The sequence below is a fragment of the Enoplosus armatus genome, chromosome 17 (assembly GCF_043641665.1).
Source record: "Enoplosus armatus isolate fEnoArm2 chromosome 17, fEnoArm2.hap1, whole genome shotgun sequence".
Lineage (NCBI taxonomy): Eukaryota > Metazoa > Chordata > Actinopteri > Centrarchiformes > Enoplosidae > Enoplosus > Enoplosus armatus.
This window is the reverse complement of record NC_092196.1, coordinates 6,190,474-6,211,707: the sequence shown is the minus strand read 5'-3', so window position 1 is coordinate 6,211,707 and position 21,234 is coordinate 6,190,474. Positions and strand designations below refer to the sequence as shown.

General features: G+C 42.6%; 2 protein-coding genes across 3 annotated transcripts; one reads left to right on the top strand and one right to left on the bottom strand.

Annotated features, from left to right (window-relative positions):
* The first annotated feature begins 558 nt into the window (after positions 1–558).
* Positions 559–11,184, top strand: tefb (TEF transcription factor, PAR bZIP family member b). The gene is made up of 4 exons (XM_070923357.1): positions 559–729; positions 5,300–5,836; positions 6,822–7,039; positions 7,478–11,184. Exons 1-4 carry the CDS (start codon positions 624–626, stop codon positions 7,691–7,693), a joined length of 1,077 nt encoding a protein of 358 aa, XP_070779458.1. The 5' UTR covers positions 559–623; the 3' UTR covers positions 7,694–11,184.
* A 4,884-nt stretch (positions 11,185–16,068) lies between these two features.
* LOC139300534 (protein Tob2) lies at positions 16,069–17,280 on the bottom strand. Of its 2 annotated transcripts, XM_070923663.1 has the most exons (3): positions 16,917–17,280; positions 16,747–16,871; positions 16,069–16,617 (listed from the first exon to the last, which is right to left on the bottom strand). In XM_070923663.1, exons 1-3 carry the CDS (start codon positions 17,278–17,280, stop codon positions 16,069–16,071), a joined length of 1,038 nt encoding a protein of 345 aa, XP_070779764.1. The 2 variants fall into 2 exon arrangements, with proteins under 2 accessions (XP_070779764.1, XP_070779763.1); XM_070923662.1 differs by having other exon boundaries at positions 16,069–17,280.
* Positions 17,281–21,234: the final 3,954 nt, after the last annotated feature.

The following is a 21,234-nucleotide window of genomic DNA, read 5'->3' as shown; positions in this document are numbered from 1 at the left end:
TGATTTGATACAAATCAAGATTTTACATACAAAATATATGATGAACTTATGATGCATTGTTATGGATCTAAATTACCCAACAGTATATAGAGTAGTTCAAATTAGCTCAACCAATTAAAACATGTAACTAATACTTCCTCCACCGCTGTAAATATATATTGATTGTACGTGCTCCCATGCTTTAATGCCGTCACCTTTTAGCGCACTACTTAAACGCATCACTAGAGGGCGCGGGGCGCTTGGGTGGACCTGGCCTCGAGCCTCCTCTGTCTTGCACGTGCGGCCGTGCGTGGAGAGAAATGTGCTCGGCTCAACAGTGTTGTTGTGGCTGGCAATCGTTGGAGCCCGCCCCCTGCTTTCTCATAGGCCCTGCTGTATGACTGACAGGCGCGTGCTCCGCTGACATCGACTCAAAATGGTGTGCGGGGCGTGTCTCCCTTAGCTCATTATCATACAAGTTGTTTGGACACATGCAGGCGTCCCCGTGATGTCACCTGCTGCAAAGTTGGCCAAAAGTGACTTAAGTCAGCAGCCGAGAGCGGCAGCAGACACAATTTGAGCGTTTCTCACTCAGCTAGACTCGCCTCTTAGACACCAGTAGGTAGTTTCACAGGTCGTTCATAATGTCTACAGCTAACCACCTCGTGTTCGGAGATAAGAGCGACGTCCCCGATCTCCTCAAGTCCTTGGCTGACTATCCCTTCTCCTTCCCTGCCTTTGATGACATCGGTAAGAATATTTTCTTATGTGTTTTTAAAGCAAACTTGTCGAAGCACTTGTCCTCATACACTGTAAGCTGCAGCAGCCAGACGTATTTTAAGCAGCAAGTGGAATGTGCTAACTTAGGTACTGTAAGTGCAGTTTTAAGGTACTTATACTCTACTTGAATAGTGTTGTCACTTTGTCACTTTACTTCCAATCCACTTAATTTCAGAGGGAACATTTGCACATCACAGCTCTCATTACAGTGGGATTACATGTTGTCCGCTCTATCTCTCATACCCCACTCCTGCTCCCCTAATCAGGAACTCATCATCGCATTGATTACTGTAGTTAAGGTGATCATGGTTGTATGTTGACGTCATCACTGCTGCAGGTTCAGGCCTATATGGAAATGTGTCCAGCTGCTCAAACTGTCTGTGCTGTTTCTCCATGCAGTCACAACACAACAGCCTGCAAACTGATGCAACAACACCGAAACATTCCTCACTCAGGGTTTCTTCACATCATTAGTTTATTTATTTCTTCAGCCTCAGTTCTTCATGTATACTTTCTTACATACCTTTGTTTTGTTTTTTAGCATTTTATTCTTTATTTCATAGTTGACAGTTGAGACAGACAGGAAACATAAGGACAGAGTGAGGGGGGGATGACATGCAACAAAATTGAAATGTAACTTAAACAGAGGTGTGCTCCTTACTTTCTTACTTGGAGTGTTGTTTTGCTTGTTTTCCTCATGTGTGCTCCACATGTCAAAACAGCACTCCTCCAGACGGTGAGGACAGTGTTGCTAGTACATTATGCAGTATGCTCATGGCTGTATAAACGCTTGAAGGGCCCTTCAGCAGGGTTTGGCCCCTGACCCTGGTTGACAATGCTGGGATTTATGTAAGAATGAACTGACATCTTGTTTGTGGTATATCTACAAGGTATTCACTTGTTTGTGTCATCAGAACATATGCAAAATAATGATCATGTTGTAAACTCAAATATGAACAAATGGCATTGTTCATTGAATTTCATCATCTTGGACTGCCAAACACTGATGCATTTGCTGCTTGTGCTGACACATCAATGGGCACCTTGCATGATGTCCACTCTGTCCAACATGCGTGGTTTTTGCAATAAATCTAACAATATAGTACAATGTAGAGCAGAATACAATTTATCTATATGTTTCAAGCATTACAAAATGCACACAACAGCATTGTTTCTTTTTTAACTATCTGACTGGCATTACTTGATTTGAACTTCTGCATATAACTTAAAAATTGTTGTAAAATAGTAAAAGCTTGGCCTCATGGCTGCTGGCCTCCTCATCAATACCACTAAGATTATTAAACCCAAAGTATGAAAAGAAACAAATGTTTAATTTGAATAACCTTAAAATATGAAGCTTGTATCATTATGATGTTATAATTCAGCATGTTATGCCCTCTGATGGTAGGCTGATACATGCCTCATCCACAGTGATGTAATTCATTCTTCCAACTTATACTTTCCTATGGTTTATCGGTTTATTATCATTGATTTAGACCCACACTTGCCCACATATCTGGATTGAAAATTTCACTGTCTTGTTTGTTGTGGCTGGAAATAATATGACACAGCACAGATGGGTCACCTTGCTGACTGCCCTTTCCTAAAGTTGAGGAGAAAACCAAGGAGGTATTTGTCAAGCTCACTGCATTTTCTCACCATGCTGCTCGCTCATACCATGATGTGTTTGTAAAAACCCTGCTGGGGAGAGGATACTGCAATAATACTGCTTGGAGTTTCTGTTAAAACTCTGGCGATCTCTGTTTAAATAGATTGAACCTTAATGCAGTACGCATACAAAACCCTCTGAAACACAAGTTGGACTATGAGGCCACCTCCTGTCTGAGCTGCTTCATGAGAGTAAATACAATGTTTCTATCAATGTGAAAAGTGTTTATTTTAAGACATGGCCAGCAGATGTTTGCATGTTTAGTACAAAATAGTAAAGTTGATTGATTTCTTGTATACTAACTGCAAAAACAGTATACTCACTAACAATTACTATATACTGAATACTATCAGTACATAGTATGAAATAGGGAGTCTGTCAAAGTGCCAACAGATGTAGTTTGTGCACAAGTTATAATGGATAATGGATTTTTTTTTAAATACTCAGAAAATACTATAGAGTTTGGTTGGTGGCAAGTCAAACATTTCTGCTTAGGGAATTTAGACTCCTGACTCAGTATTTCCAAAATCCTACATATATAGTCTTAACATGGTGTGTAACATGCTAAAGCTGACGCAACCAAACGCTGTAAAGACACTGGACTTGTCTCCACCTATTGCACATTCATTTAGATAAGACAGGAGTGTTAGCACACCTGTCGTCAGTCCCCTCTCTGGGACTCTTAAACTGGTTTAACTGGCGTCCTCTGCTGGGACACTTGCAGCCGACACACTCGGGCAGTTTGTTTACCGTGTGCTTACTGTGGCAAACTTGTTGAAAAACACAGATTGGTGGTGAAGGTGGGGTGTCGTACGGTCTGAACATTGTGTTCCATCACCCAAACATCCTCCTGGAGAGCGAGAGCCTCGCGCGCTCACTGTCGCGTGCAGCGTAGCAGCGCGTGCACGGCAACGTGAGATTTCCTGTTTTGCTGTGGCTCTGCAAGCGTTTAATGTGAAAGATTGAAATACCATAAACATATTTACGGTTGTGTGAAATAATGGATGGCATAATGTGTTATACGATACAAAAAAGCATAACACCTACAAAGAAAACTAACGTTACATTTTAGAGGGTTACTTTAAAATGTATCTGTGAATTATACTCTAACATGTAGTCGAAACACTATAGTTTTATTAGGACGTAGAAATGTATTGTGGTAAATTATTATAAAGACACGGAGTAGTATCGTTTAGGGCTGTCTTGTAAACAAAGTGCACTTTGCTACCTTTGGATCTCGTGCCCGCTCTAGCTCGCCTTGGCCCGCACGTGCTATATGTCTGAAGCCACGCCCCCTCGACAGATTGTATTTTCACGTGAGTAGGAGGGGGGCGGAGGCACGTGTTTGGCCACGAGTATCTTTTTGCAGAGGGTAGGATACGGGCGACAAAACGTCTTTGCACGAGCACACTGCATTGTATGTTTTGGAGGCATCGGCAGTTTGTGTGGGAACAGTCTTGCAGTTTAATCTGGGGTCATGATGAAAGTGTGCAAATGTGTGAAATAGTAAACTTCAACTTGATGCACCCCGCATCATTTCCCTGCAGCTTGTGTGCGCGAGCTATCACTCCATACTAAAAGATATTAATATGCTGGCTGCACGAGACTATATGTTCTTGTGACGGTTCACATTCCGCACGTATATACTGTGTGTGCAGCCAGTCCTATAGAAAGAATTGATCTCCATATGGACAGTTTGCGGCCAATGGGCAGTCGTAGAACTACTACACAGACAAAAAGGAGCGTCTATGTTCTCAGATACACATTTGTATGGACAGCACTGAAAACCAATCAGCTGCTATTATTCCACGAGTGGGCGGGGCAGACGACTAATATCCAACAAGCGCGCTCGGTGTGAGAGGAGAACAAGGGGTTAGTGTAGTGTTGTTTTCGCATCCAAACAGGCCTGAAAGCAGCAGCAGTAGCAGTGTAACAAGCTTACAGCCGCGCTTAGTTGTGTTTCTGTCGTTTCCCGGTGGAGGAGGCAGCTCTCGGTACCGGTAGGAACATCGCCTCTGGTCTGCTCGGAGCTTGGCAGGGAACAATGCCTGGCAAAGCCGCGGTGACAGTGGCGCTTCAGCCCAGTGGTAACGCCGTTACAGCGGCCCCGCAGAAGTCCTTTCCTTTTGTTTTAAAGAAGATCATGGACATCCCTCCGCCTAACATCCTGGAGGACGGCGACGACGGTAAAAATCAAAATGCAATAACGAGCGCTCTGTCAGTACAGTTTTTGTTTCTGCCTTGTGAATGAGCTACGAGTTGGTCGACGGATTGGAAGCTATATACTCAACGAATAGATGTGCTTAATCTTCAAGTCTGTGTCTATTGTAGTTGGATACAAGTATGGCCGTTAATTAGGCGAGATTAGTGCGGACATGCCATATATCGTACGCAGCCAGTCTCATCCGAGGCTGCGAGGAAACAAAAAAGGAACAAAAAGTTCCAACTCCTCTCTGCTGCTCTCCAAGCAGCGCATGCAGACTGGAAAGACACGTTAAAACAAAGGCAATGCTGGGCTTTTCGTTTGGTCCCTAGTTTCTTTGTGGGGTGCATGTGTAGAACAAGCAGGGCTCTTTTTCTGCGCCTTTTCTCGTCTACTTTCTGGTTTTCCCATTCTGCCTTTTATTTCATCTAGTCTTCTGCTTTCTCACGCTCAAACTCATTGACAGGCTTTTTTTTTGTCAGATGTCACACCACAACAACCCCCGTTTTTCCACCCTGCTTCGTTCCATTTATTTATTATTTGGCTCTTACTGTGTGTGCAGGTGTCAGACTCTCTGAAAGGACCCCCGAAGTAATGTGTGCACAGGAAAACATTTCACTCACAGCAAGCAGCCATTTAACTGCTGTTCCCTCTTGTCTTTAATGCAGAAATAGAAAAAGAGAAGCTGTGCTCATCTGAGGATGCGGAGGGAGGCGGGGCTGGAGCAGGCAGTGCTGGTGGAGGTTCTAGAGGAGGAGGAGGCGGTGGTAGTGGAGGGGTATCAGCCTCCTTGACCCCAGCCATTTGGGAGAAGACCATTCCCTACGATGGGGAGACCTTCCACTTGGAGTACATGGACCTGGATGAGTTCCTCCTGGAGAACGGGATCCCTGTGAGTCTGGATGAGGAGGAGCTGCAGAAGACTTTGACCTCACTGGTAGGCAAAGGCAAATCCATTCCCAAGGTTGCTACCACAGCTACTACTACGCCTGCAAATGCTACAGCCTCCGCCTCTGACTCAGATTCTTCCCCCTCCATCTCCGCCACCTCTACGGTCACCTCAGATCCAGAGGAAACGGTGACAGTCACTACGCTGCAACCCGCTAAACTAGAAGAGGAGGAAGAAGAGGAGGAAGATGAGGAAGGACAAGAAGAGGAATCTTTGCCTGAGGAGGTGACAGCAAAAGTTGAAGAGAAGAAAACAGGTGAGAATTTTTAGTGATATTTACATGTTATAACATTTGGGCAGCTGATGGGATTCCTTAGATGTACAGTTTATATTTTCAGATAACTCGTACTGGTCGTTATTATTCTTTTCTGTTCCTTTTTAAATTCCCTGTCACTATTAGACTGAATACTTTTAGAAAAACAATTCCTGCTGGCTGAGATTCTTAAATTCTGTATGCAGAAGCTGAATACTGGACACTGAAGTATGCCATTTGTTGCAGCCAGCTGTAGCTGTAAAGGCGCGGTGTAGTTTGTAGTTAAGTGTAGTTTTGTGGCTCTAGCCACGTAGACTCTGGCGTAACACAAGACACATAGATGACACCCTGACCTTTGAGCCCCTGCTATAGCTTTTATATGTTTGGCACATGGCCAGCAGTCCACTACACATCACCATAGCCTGTAAAAAAAAAAAACATTTTCAGTGCTTGTCAGACATTGTCAGCGCTTTGTTGGGAAAAATCATATTACCTGTTGACCAAAACAGCTAGCAACGTGCTACAATTCAAATATCAAAATCGACAATCCCAATCCCTGAAAATGTTCACTTATGTACACACAGAAACCCAAAGCCATTAGATTCACATGAAAAGGTGACATTACAGTTCCTTAGGACTGACATTGCTGAGTCTCTAATTATGTGAGAACTCAGTATGAGTAGCGGAAGTGTGTATATATAATGCTATCCGATACAACAAAACCACAACTCCAGCCTCAAACATTACAACAGAGTTGAATCAACAGCTTGTGGACTTTTTTACAGGATCTTTGTATTGATCTGGATCACGCTGTACATTTTTTTTCTTGTCACTCCAGGAAAATAGCAATGCTTAATCTCCTCCGTGTCTAATGCTAATACAAGCTAACATTTTAGGCAGCAGGTAGATTCTTATACCCATTTAACATTTGTTTTATTGGAGTGGCCTCTGTTGTATCCAAGCTTACCTTTTCTCTCCATTCCCATAGATTGTAACCCTACGGAGCGTAACATATCCTCCCCCATCGACCCGGATGCCATTGAGGTGGACATTAATTTCCAGCCGGATCCCACAGACCTGGTCCTGTCCAGTGTGCCGGGAGGAGAGCTGTTCAACCCGCGCAAACACAAGTTCTCTGACGAGGAGCTGAAACCGCAACCTATGATCAAGAAGGCCAAGAAAGTGTTTGTTCCCGATGAACAGAAGGTAGGCTAATTTAATCATATGTGTCCAGTTTTGAGTCATTTATAGATGATGGTCATAAAGGTATTTAAATGACGTAGTCGCTGTACAATGTATTTTTACTCAAAACAAATCAAACAGACACCAACTCCAGAAGAAGCATTTCTGATATTTCCCCAGAGACCCATTTTCCTCCCCCCTTTTTTTTTAGTAATAAAAAAACATTAACAACACATTTAAAACACGTTGACTATGAAAAGGGATGACTAAATGTGATTGCAGTTGGACTGCTCGGTGTTGTGGTCATTCCTGGTAAAGATTAAAGCATTTGCAGACAGAGTGATGGCTTGTGGATTAGAGATCAAATATGGGGGGATGTTTTCACAACACAGATGTTCATTTGTTTCAAATCCCTTGCCAATGTTGGTTGTGTTCAACTCAACCTCTCATTCACCCTCTCAGGATGACAAATACTGGTCCAGGAGAAAGAAGAACAATGTGGCCGCAAAGCGTTCTCGTGACGCACGGCGGCTGAAGGAGAACCAGATCACGGTGCGCGCCTCCTTCCTCGAGCGGGAAAACACTGCGTTGCGGCAGCAAGTGGCCGAGATGCGGAAGGACTGTGGTCGCTGCAAGACCATCCTGGCCCGATATGAGGCCAAGTATGGGCCGCTGTAAAGAACTGTAAAGAAATTAAAAACCACAAAGTCAAGAATCAATGAGACAAAAAGACAGAACTCCCTTCCCCGCAGAATTCAACACAGACACAAACACCAAGCGAATCTAAATTTGCACTGTTGTCTTTGCTGACCTCCAGTCACCGTGTCGAGCTCCAGTTGTCTCTAACATGATGCTGGAGTTTTGGGTACACACTGGCAGGCAGTGAGGCATGATTGGAGCGGTGGTCACAGGAAGGCCTGTGGAGAGCGCCTGGCTCCTACACTCAAGAGAGGAAGGGGACTATACTCCCATGTTCAAACACACATGGACAATATGGTCTGTCTCGAGACGGTTTCAAGAAAGTCAGGAAATCTGAAAAGAATCGCAGGCTCTTCAGTACTACACAAATCAGTTTTTAACACTGCACAGCACTTCTTCTTAGTGGACCAAAGCATGAGTAACGTCAGTTAGAAGTTGTGTATTTAGAACAGTGCACACTTGCCGTCTCTCACATTTTCCTTGTGTTACACTTCTGTTCATGTCTGTACTTCCTTTTAAAATAATAATAAGAAGGATGTTGATTAACTCATGGCAGGGTAGGAGAGGAACAGATGGATACATTGATAAAGGAGCAGGAGATTTACAGTGATACTTCAAGGCTGAGGAGAAAGTAAGACCTCCGGTCGGCAGAGGAGGAAGGGATGAGAGTCCGTTAGTGGTGTGACTCAGTCACAGTTCTTCCTTGTTGTAACCCACATGCACGCCTCTACGCACACAAAAACGCTGTTTGTATATGTAGTCATCTCCCTGCACCACATATGTGTGTGTATCAGTGTGTAATCCATTTTTGCACTTTTTCTTAAACACAGCGTGTAAAGATTTTAGTGGTGGCAGGTGTCTACCTTATTTACGACAACCACCATGGGAGACACAGTAGCTTATGAGGATAAAAAAAACATGCATGACCTTAAGTTTAAAGCTACTAGTTTCCTTTTCTACTAACCTCAGATCAGCTTCCAGCCTCACACAAGATTTTGGGTTTCTTTAAAAGATGATGACTTTACAAATGGAGAGAGAGTACTAGTTTTTTCTGTCGGTTAGTGTTGAAGGCAGGTGTTGTCTGATCTCTGGGGGCCCTCACCGGTGGAGGGGTATGTTCATATGTAGGGATGTTTATTTTACTGCACACTGCAGGTAGAGGGCGCTAGAGCCACTGCCTGCCTGGTCATGGTGTAGTGATGGCTGGATTGTTTTTTTTGTTTTTTCTAAAAATTCGGCAGGCCCAAACTGCTTCTAAACCTTGTAAATAAATGATTGTCTCACAGTCTTTATTTCCCAAGACAGGGATTCTGACTGTGTCTTTATTAACCCAATACTATTCCTTATATTTGCCAAATAGTCAATGAGTGCTGTATTTATTCTGATGGTAATAATGCATCTGTTGATTGTGATGTATAACAATATGTCAGATAATTCTATTTCCTTTGAGGAACAATACTTATAATGAAACCAATGCAGGGAATTCAATGGGTAAACTGTGCTTTTGGATGTTTGTTTTAAAAACAGATTTATATAGTTTTATGGGATTTGTTTTCTCTATATACATACAGTATGTGTCTGAACACACAAAGGACAGGGCACACTCCTATTTACCTCATCCAACACTTCCTATTTCGAGGGGTTAAAAGTTTAGTAGGACTACAGAGTGGTGTTGGTTGAAGCACATAAAAAGCAGCTTAGTTCCATTGGCAAAAACCTTGAATCCGAATTGATAAATTGAGTTCATTTTGCCAAAGTGGCTGAGTCTGTGTCTAAATTAGTAAATACATTACAGACTGTTATGGGACTCTATATCTCAAGTGTCTTCGGCTGATTCTGTGATTGGTCGGCTTGTGCTCATTATCACCGTAATCTTGGAAAGAAAATAAATGTGGCAATAATACTCTGTTATGTAATGCTCGTTTTATTTCAGTGATGATGTTGTATGTAAAATTGCTATGATGTACTACATAGAACTGCCCCAAATCATTTGTGCTTCCAGTTTAGATCCTCTGTAGTCTAGGATCCTAATGCATGAAACCCAGTAAATTGTCTTTTTTATTATTTTTCTTGAATATTTTACACCAAGTGTACTTATGTCTGTAAACCATCACTGAAAACTACATATGTTTTTGGATGGGTAGGTTGATGGTCTATTGTACAGTCTGGTCAAAAGAAAAAGCAGAACATCTTTGTTATGATGTCCTGTGTTTATGACTCACATACCACACCTATCCTTGTGCAGCCAGTGCTTGACCTTGGGGTGAACAGCAGCTGAAAACAGCATCTTTTGATCACTGTGTGGATTGTTTTCTATTTACTAAAGATTGATCTATATCTAGAGACACTGGAGCAGTAGGTGATTTTGTGTTTCCTCGATAGTGTTTGTTTTAGTTTCCTGATGGTGTAGTATAACAGACATTTCTTAGCAATGTGTTTTTTGTTGCATTGACATTCAAACTTGGCATTGACTGCATTATGCTGTTTATACATCAATGTAGTTGATGAATGCAAACTTTAGTTATTTTTTTAACTAAATTAAAAATGTTCTGCATAAGGCTGACTAAAGTTACTGGTCAAGAGAGCTGTTGGGAAGGCAACAAATCAAGATGCATACAGTGTAGCAAATTTTTTATTTCTTTGGTGCGTGGCACCTCATGGAACTGCTCCTCGATGTGGAGCAGGCTGCAAATGCTCCCGCTCTAACCTGCACCACCAATAGATGGGAAAATATTAGCAGCGGTTGAGATCTGCAGATGTAGCTATGTGTGTCACCACCTACAGGCAAAGATAATAGCTGCTGCACTTTTCTCTTTTGAGTTATTATTTTATGAAACACTTAATTCACCTGTTAGTGAAAACAAAAGAAACATAACCTCCGTGTATGACTTGTGTAAAATAAATTTTAAGAGGCACATCACAAAATTGAGCAAAAGTGTTAATTGAAATGTCCAGTGAGACATTTAACAATATAACAGATATGTCGTGACAAATAAAATCAAAATCTATGTAAAATGTTAAGTGTCATACACAAAAAGCATATTTTAAAAAATGCAGTTGTTACACTTTGCCTGCAGGTGGCACAAGTGTGAAAGTGCTATTGTTTTCTTTACCTGTAGATAGTGCAAATTAATGTCTTCATCTGAAGGTCTAAACTGCTGTTTTCAGGTTCTGGTGTGACACTATTGGCGCTGGCTTTGGGGCTTCGCATCAGTGACACTATGTCCTTGTTAACTATTCGAAGTAGCTACAATACTCCTGGAAAAAAAATCTAAAAGTCTCTATTGAAAACGTTTTTAAAGTTTTGTTTGTTTTGTGATGTTTTGCTTTATTTTCTCTTTTTATATAAACGTGTTTTCGTTGGGTGTTTTTGTATTGTCCTAACCATGTATAGGATACATGCAACTGCAGTACCACGTCCTAACTGTATCTTGTATCATGCATATGAAATAAATTGGGATTTAATGACATGTGGGCTCCTGGTTTGACCTTGCCTGAGTCATCGGCCAGCTGCAGCAGCTGTAATGGGAGGCACACTGGTGCCGAGAGGCAAAGAAACAATAGATAACAAAAGAAGCACAGTCTGGTGTACAAATGGGAGGCGTCTTTCTCATCCTTAACCTCATCCTTGATGCACACGAACACATGCACAAACGCACACACAGAAAGGGCGCACAACGTGTGATTCTCCTTTCTTTCAGACACCTTGTTTTTCACAGTCCCTTCGTTTGCCTCGGTCCTGCTGCTCATCAGTATTCCAGAGGAGTAGGAGATGTTGCGTAATGATCACATCGACACACTGGGGAGCAACGTTGCATAACAAGCAGCAGCAGCAGCAGCCTCAAAGACCAGCGGGATGGGTGTGTGTTTGGAGGATGGAGAAAGGAAAGCGAGGAAGCAAGGGAGGGGCTCTGGGAATCGAGAGGAGAGGGGGGGGGTGGGGGGCAAGGAGAGGAAAGGATCAGGTGGCTGAAGGATGGAGGGGAGAGAGGAGAAGAAAGGGTGCTGGAGAGGGAGAGGGAGGGACAAGCTGGGGGTGAAGGAGAATGGGGGAGGAGATGGGGCAAACAGGATGGCAAGGGGATGGACAGAGAAAGATGGAGAACAGGGATGCAGTTTAAGACATGGGAGCCGAGGGAGGGAGATGGGATGCAGTGAGTGGGCGATGAAGATGTGGAGGAGAGCCAAGGAGGAGTCCATCCATGCATGTTAATGTCACACCACTACATGTTACTATAGAAAGCTCAGCCCAGTGTGTTCACATGAGCGAGCCAACCTTACAGCTGGCTGCATCCGACAGAGACACTAGCACAAGACAGACAGACAGTGCTGGATGATGAAATATAAAGTAATATCTGCTGGGACGGGTCCAGCTGAGGTGGGTGGTGAGCAATCTGGCTCCTCACCGTTTGAGAATTTCATCGTTGCTCTGAATTATTGATCAAACATCACTTGAGTTTGTTTACTGCAATAAGAGGACACACTGCTCTGGCATTTCAATCTGATGCTTTTCACAGCGTTCTACTTTTCATAATCTTTGATCCTCAATATGTTCCACATTAGCCGAGTATGACATACATACAGAAACGAAAAGGTGAGAGCTGGATTTAGAAGATTAATGGCATGCTACATGCCTGCATTATTCTTCCCATTTAGCCACATAATGTTTCATAGCCCTGCATATCCGTAAACAATGAGGACGACACAATTAGCTTATTTTCCATGCTTATTTTTTGCCAATCTGTTTTTTTTTATTACAAACTTAAAAAAGAATCTGATACAATAAGAAACTGCAGTAGTAACTCCCCATTCCCGAGGGGTAGCACAGAAAACAGGTCATTGCATTTCAGTAGTGAAAGATTCATTACACATCTACAGGGTGTACAGATCAGATACAAAATAGGAAAAAAAAATAATAATAAAATACAAGCAAGAAAGAAAGCACTATATTTATACATCTCAACTTTTAATTATATCTATTTTACTCTTAAATGTTAAATTTTACATAGAAAATAAACTTCTTTATGACAATGAAATATTCCAAAGTGCAAAATAAAACGCACACGTCGATATAAGCAAAGGACATCAGAATACAAAATTCTTGTTCTTCTTCATTAATGTTCAACCCTGATTGTAGAAGAGCCTGCGGTTAGAGTTGATTTGTGGTGCGTTTACAACACGATCCAATCTCATTTTTTCCAAGTGTAAAAATACAAACCAGCATTCACTCTTAAAGATGTGAGGGCAAACCAGCTTTTACAATAATCATTCACATCCTCAGATCTCTCACCTCAAGAGTCCGATTTGTATGCAGAGGAAATTTAACACACCTCGTTTGCACTGAATAATCTGACAAATGTGGAAAAAACGTAGACATTTTAGACATGCTTGTGACTAAAAATCTCTCAAAGACCTTTAAACACAAAATAAAATGAGCAGTTTCCCCTCGTTTACTTTCCGCAGGCCTCTTCAACCAGGGTTGACTAACAACAGATCAGAATCACATTCACAGCACATTCATTTCCTTCAGCCTTCCAAACCTGCCGTAACACTGTATTCCTATTGAGGAGATATATTGGATTTTTTTTTCCAGGGTGCAGAGAGGTAGTAACCCCTTGAATCCTTCAGGGTAATTTAAATTATGGCATTACATTGCACTGGAGAAGAGTGAGCATCTGTGTAAGCAAAGACAGTCTGGGATATGGCTATAGTATCAGGACCAGGCAGATGGGCAGAAGATAACCCACTGAAAAAAAAAAATGGAGGCGAGAAAAAGTAAAATCCGATGGGAAATTTAACATAAGGAAGGTTAAAAGAATGTTTTGTTTTTAAATTAGGTATTGTAGTAGCATATAGATGAACAAAGGAGCGGTAATGAGAAGTGTTGATGTGCAATTGTTAAAAAGAAAAAGAAAAAAAACGAGAAAAAGGTGGGATGATCACACAATATGCAGTGAATTCACATAAAAAGGGAAAATGATCATTGCACTCAAAAAAAGAATCTGAAACGTGGAGATTTTTGGTTTAAATTCACTGCCTATGGGAGTAGTGTTGTCAGAATGCCCTGGGAGCACAGAAAAAGTGATAATCAGCCATCTTTTCCTACACAAACCCACTGTAAACATTCACATCTGAAACTCCAAACCCAACTTGAAGAATGAATACATTTACCCGTCTTATTAGACAAATGCTGTACAAGGTACAATACACATTCAATACTTTATTCTGTACATCTTTATTTTTGTCTCAGTTTGCATATATTCATGTTATTTTCTGAAAAAATAACCTCAGCATGTAAGAAACTAAACAAAGAATCTGAACATAGGGACTATATATCTATATCTATATCTATATATATATAGATATAGATATAGATATATAGTTCTTATGCACACACACACACACACACACACACACACACGTAAGTGATCATTTGCAAAAACAAAAATATAGAAATACTGGAAATAAATTACAAAACAAAAATTATAAACGCATCTTTCCCTCACAATCATAACATTTACAGCAATGTGTCCCTCCCCACCCATCCCCCCCTTGAAAAGAAAAAAAGAAATAAAACTTGCATGCCTATGACAAGCTGTCACATTGCAAAAACAGCGTGAGCACAAGTCAAGGGTCCTTGGGTCATCCTGTACAAAAACACTTATGGGTACAAGAAAACATTCAAATAAACGGACAAGATGGACAGCATCTCCTCACCAGCGCGATGCATTGGAATACAAATTAAGCTCCTGTTTGAATCTCTAAAGCATTTCATGACAGCTGAATAAAATGTGCCATTACCAAACAGAGGGCAAAGGAATAGTTTAGCGCTCATGTCTGTGGGCGACACACAGCATCAGGAGCCCAGTAATAAAGTGCTGGACAGCTCAAACGGACATCTGGGGGGTTACCCGTCCCTGTGGTGACTAACCAACGGTCACATGGACCCGGCTGGTAAACAAACCATAGTTAGAAATGGCAGACTTCCACATATCTGACAAGCTATCCAATAAAAGCGACAAAAGCCACACACCAATAAAGAACATTCATCTCTGTATCTTTGTCTGCATCACTGCAACTGGGAAAAGAGACAGAGCAACTTAAACTGTGTGTATATTCTGTTTCTTTCTTTCGTTAACAGTCAAAAGGAGCAGGGATCACTGGCGAATTTCAAGAGGACGGAGAGAATAGTGCGAGCCTTTGGCTTCAATACCATTTAAGCTCACCAGAAACGTGCACTGGGTTTTAAAGTGTCATTCGCTAAGCCAATACAGCCTGGACGCCACTGAGGCAACAGAACCCTCTAGTAGCTTCTCTGTCTCTTCCCTTCTCTCCTCTCCATGCAGAGGAAAACCTCTCCTTCATAGTCAAAGTCATGCTAAGCCATTTATCACAATCCCTACTGCTTAGCTGCTGCATCCCCTCCCCCTCACCTCCTTCTCCACACCCACACACACACACACACACACCTGACTGGAATCGTATGTATGTGCACATATTTCTGCGTGTCCGTCCATTTGAATACATGCATTTGCTTTTCGCCAAGGTTTCCCCAACCTTCCCAGCTGCAGCCCCCCCACCCCCCCAGGTACGATACATACATCGCTCCCTTAACACTCTGATACTCCCTTTCTGCTCCCTTAATTTAAACCCATGTCATGTAAACATTCCAGCTGACAATAAACTGCTTCCTATGCACACCCGGTGACAACAGTCAAATTGTAACTGTGTGTTTCAAGGGTAACGGGCCTACCGTAAAAACAATGAGTCTCTCGATCGCTGAGCCACAACAAAACAGAGCCGGACTACACACACAGAGACAGCAGAGCCCCCCTCTCTGTATTTGTGGCAAGTAGGGCAGAGCAGATTGCAGAGCAAAGTGCTGAGCTTTCCACAGCCGTCGTTCCCTGCAGGACTTGGCGAGGTCCTTTTTCACAGCATGACAGTGCAGAGCAAAAATGGAGCTGTACTCGAGCCGGGTCCATTAAACTACGAAAAAAAGTCCCTCACATTAACATTCAATGCAAAATAATAAACATAAAGAGATTGGCAACGATTCAAGGTAGAAAGTAACTCGCCCCCCACTCACTACTGTCATCAAAGCCAATACACAGAACGTGATGAGTAACAGCAAATGGACAAAAGGGCAGGGTGGGGTTGGGGGGTTACAAAGGAACAAAACAAATCACATTAACTATTCAGTGGACGTGGTATTTTGAAATCTTTGTAGTAAAACTAATTCTTAACTTGTATTAGTATCAGAACAATTTGTTAGAAAAACTGAAAATATCTGGAGCATCATTGTCCTACACCCACCTCCTCCTACAACAATTCTCATCATTACAAATGAAGGCTTAGTTGGCCAGCACAACAGGCTGGAAGGACTGGCTAGGATATTGCAGGTTGTAGCTTCCTAATCCCTCGACAAACGGCGGCTTCTCCATGTAGGAGATTCCTCCGTTGCTGCCAATGATGCCCACACTCTGGGCAGCAGGAGGGCTGGAGAAGGGGTCAAAGGATGGATGGGTGTTAACAGTGTGGGGGGGTTGGAATGGGCTGGCATGAGGCTGCATGGGCTGGGTGTCAGCATCAAAGTAAAGGGGGCCTGGGGATCCTGGGTAGACAAACTCTTTGGCGTTGGGAGAGAGCTGGCTGGCGATGGTACCTCCGAGGGAGTGCAAGGAGAGAGACAGGGGCTTGTGCTTGAGCAGCTCTGGCGCTGAGATGGTGGTCGGAGAGCGGGAGAGCATCCTCTGGGCAGGCGGTATGACGACTGCAGAGCTAGCTGCTGACCCGGCCCCACTGCACTTCTTCATCTTGGTTGAGCCAAATTTAGTGGCGGCGAAGCTGGCGGTGGTGAAGGTGATGGGTTGAGGACGGGCAGTGGGAAGAGCGGAGGGCGGCTGCTGAGTGGAGAGGTAGGGCAGCCCGCCGCTGGGAGGAGAAGGGGTAGAGGTGTTTGAGGAGTGGGCAGCAGGCTCGGTGGGCGTGCTGGAGCTGGGGTAGCTGAAGAGCCCGGGGCAGGACTGGGCAGACAGAGGTGTGGGAGAGCTAGAGAGCGATGGCAAGAGGGCGGGAGATGCCTGGCTTCCAATGGGCACAAACACCTGAGCGTCTGGGTTGAAGCCCAGACTTTTGGCCTCCTCCGCCTCTGCATCTCCTTTACCCTCTCTGATCACCCCCTCAGCCCTCTCGCTGTCACAGCCAAGGCCTGGAGGGTCCTCCAGGTAGAGAACCTTCACTGCCCCCTTCTCTCCAATCTGGTAGGACACCTCATAAGGGTCAATCCACACACTGAGCTCTGCAGGAACATTTGCACGCACTTCCTCCGTGTCCAGTCCACTTCTCTTGGCGGCCAACTCCACCACGGGGTCCCTCGGTGCACCCAGGTGAATGCAGCGGAAGGCAGAACCCCTGAGAGGGGCTTCAGGGTACCAGTGACCCTCAAAACGAGACATCAGTATCCTCTCCAGCTCCTCGCCAAACAGGTCGGCTCGACGTCGAGGCAGCTTGTTGTACAGATAGGACACGATGAAGTTGAGGGCGACCTTAACTTCTAGATGCATGGCTGCACCAGGTTAGCGCCGTCGTGGGAGCAAAGTGATCAAGATGATACTGAAAGTGAGGCGATGCAACTGTAACAAGGAGTTTTTCCTCTGGCTTACTGAACCGTGTATGATTCTTTTAGTGTCACCATGGTAAAGGCACCTCGAAGGCGGGGGCAGCAGGTTGCAGGCTGTTTGTTGTCGTCACAAATATGTAACAATGTTTTTCGGTCCCAACTGTGAAGAAGAAAACAGAAGAAAGCTGTCATTTTACCTGGCAAGAACCAGAGGAAGATTTGAGAGGAGATCAAGGGAGATGGAGACAATTCAAATCCAGCTGTCGACAATTACAATCACACTTCTATTTTATGGACATAGAAAACCTCAGTTTAACAGGGGCTGGAGAGTGAATTACACACACACACACACTATTGATTAGTGTATTAGTGTACACTATTGATTTGTCTAATTATTTGTGTGGCACATGCCAGCCTCCGTATAGGTCTTGGCTCTAATGAAAGCAAGAAACATACACATCTGCAGGTATGAGACCAGTGGAAGTGTCACTGCTTAATACAATATGGATTGAGACATTTATATACACTGACCTGTAGGGCAAACATTGATTCAAATAAGAAACATGACAACTGTCTAAATTGTTGTGGAATGACTTTAAAAAAGGCATTAACAATAGATTCAAAGAGCTTGGGGAAACCGTGTGAAAAGACCACCATATTGCTTTTCGGAATTAATCAATATTTCTATAGTACAGTAAAACCAAAATATGGTATATTTGTTAAATGCCTGAATACTTGAGGTAAAAATATCAGTTTCACAGAATCTACATATTGTATATGGTTTGTTAAGGTGTGGAAACTTGTTTTCACAACTACTATTCTACTATTCAGCAACACACAGCAATTATACATGTTTTATATTTTATATTTTGGTTTTATCAACTGCAGGGTCTACTGATGGATGTAACAGATGCTGTGTCGTGGGCTTCATAAATCCTTTATAATCTGAATCCGATCCCATGGAGTGCCTCCTGCTTAATGCTTTAACACAGTCACACAGTCCATTAGTTAGTCCATTCATCATCATGCAGACTCAAACTGAGTGAAAGATGCAGATTACATGCAAAAAGAAAAAAAAAAACACCACAAGACTCACATAGGAAGAAGTGTAAAATGGCAGGACAGTTAGTCGACTTCACAGAACACCATTTCCCACCATGCAGTGCGTGCGATCACCCCCTCCCCTCCCCCCATACACACGCACACAAACAATTCACTCACATTCACTACCCTGCCAGATGGTGATTCGGCAGCAAAGATTAGAAAGATGCCTCCGATTAAAGACGATTCTAATGTTATTACAGATAAAGCTGCACAGGCTGGATACAGAGTGACAGTTCAAGACGGAGATTTACATTTCCCCTATCGCATGAAAAAAGGTGACATTGAAGGATAAGATGGGGGTTGGTTAGAATAGGCTATAAATAGGGGCCCATTTTGCATCATCTATGGTGCAAATTCCTCTCCACCACCTGAGTTAAAAACAAGCTAAAGTGACCGTAGGAAAGGATCCTTGAGCGCAGGAGAATCCACCGGTCAATCACCTGCAACAGCCAGTGAGCACACAGCTAAGCTACCTACAGCATCTACTGCATTTTGTACCTCTCACTATAAAAAAAGGCAACAGAAAGACACACAAGATCCAATGTCATCCAATGACATTAGAGGAATAGCTCGGTTAATATGTGCAGATATGTTGCTTCAGGAGTGCAATAAATGGTCTAAATCATAAACCACAGTTTGCAATTTCAATGAAAACATCCAAATCTTTCATGTTCATGAATCACCTCGCCGTGTTTACATTTATATTCCTCACATGCAGATTTGTTACACGGCTTGAAGGAGCTGGATTTATTTTTTTACAGGCCTGTTGTTTTGCGGGTCAGAGCAACAGCAGGATCTATAGTGCTATTTTTGTTTACATGGACTTATTATCAGAGCTGCAAATGTGTGGCACTGTGTGCTGCAAAGCATCCACTACATGTCAGGTTTATCTATTAAGCACCAGGTCTACAGTGATCTTGCAAGAGGCACAGGCAACAATAGATACATGAAAGCAAATTAGAAATATTATAATTTAGGGTTAAGAGCAACACATAGGGACTGCCTGAACTGAGTGGTCACCACACACATAAAACCTCAACACAATAGGACATGAATATTATTGTGATTTGTCCTTCTGTCTTGTTGAATTCAATTTTCTGATATTTGTGGACAGATTTGAACTGGGAATATGTTACACATCTACCAGACGCCAAATAATGGGGGTAAATATGCATGAGGAGCATGAGATTGGAGAAATATCAGCCAGGTTTGCATGTGTGATGAGATAATAAGGGAGCAGGTTCTACCTGGGGATTATTCTGCCATATGTCAGTCAAAAGGCACTGGAGCAGAGAGGACACTGGTTTAGCTGACATGCAAGTGAAATCCCTCCATGCCAAATTGTCGTTTTGAATTAAATTATAAGGCTAATTAAGTGGTGAACAGCCTATCGACCGAGTATGAGCACTGAGCAATGAAGAAGAGAGTCCCTCCTCAGCATAAACAACCCCGTCAAACTACAAATAAAAACGAAAATAAACATGACAGCTGAGCAGGCTTTGAGAGGGTCACCTCAGCTAACAGATATGGAACTAGATATATAACGGGCTAAGACGACAACAAAAGCTGGGTCTTTATTAAATGGCTGAACCACCAGTACAGTCATTCATTATGGTCAGCGCATTTTGATGGATAGACAAAGCCTCTGGAAAGACAAACACCAAAACACAGCAACACGCGGTTGTAAATGAACAAGCCTATAAGGGTATTTAAATAAAATTAGCCATTTTCACGCATTCACCGGCTGACATTTAATTACTCACCTATCGTTACTGATGCCCTAGCTTGACTTGTACTCCTGCGTTTCTGTTTTAATTCCCTTCTGTTGTGTCGGATTTCAAGGCGGATCTGTTTCAGATGCTGACCAGAAGATATTTTTCACCTTGGTATTGTTGATTTTTAGCAAGTACTGCCTCAATTCTCAGATGGCCGAAGGCTTTCCCAGTTTGTCTTCAGCTAACAGTTTGCATGGAGGGTCCAGAGAAACTTTACTGTTTGACAACCCGGCGTATTTATACAGTGTGAGTCGCCCACACGCCCGTGACGACGGGAACTACTTTCTTTATATTATAGCAGCTGCTGCTTTATTATGATCTTTTCCATATAACGGTAATAATGCATCTGTTCGCCTGTCAGCAAATCATTAAAGCTACCCCTGTGGACAATATCTATTTATATATATTATTTTCTTATAAAATTTAAAAGAAAAATAAATGTTCACTTTCTAGATTAAAAACACGGAAAAAGATGACGTTTTTTCCTTATATAAAATCCAAGTTTACCTGGCAGGTTCTAGTTAAATTGGCGGAGGGATATTTGTAGTTCAACACGGTGCTGAACAATTTGCTAAAAATATAAGCGGTGATAGCAACAGAGTCGCTATTGGCTGAGATGGGGGAGGACCCACAGATTATTGGGCTGCTGCGTCCATTCAGCAGCTAAAGCAAACTGACTTTTACCAGGGGCTTGTGGGAAATGATGTTCTTATCACTAAATGATGATGGGTGGTAATAATAAGACTGTGATTGCAGACTATATTCACAAAATGAATCATTTTTAATTATATGAATTACAACGCACACCTCACCAAATCATCAAACGAACACATTGGTTATTTTGCACAACAAAACATGACAAAACATATAGAAACTATATATTTTAAAACATTGCAAAAATTCAAATGCTAGTTCTGTGAGTACATTTTCATTACCATCACTTACACCATCACATTACCATCACTTACATACACCAATTCACTGACGTGCGTAAACTAAACAATTTGTTTTGAAAATGA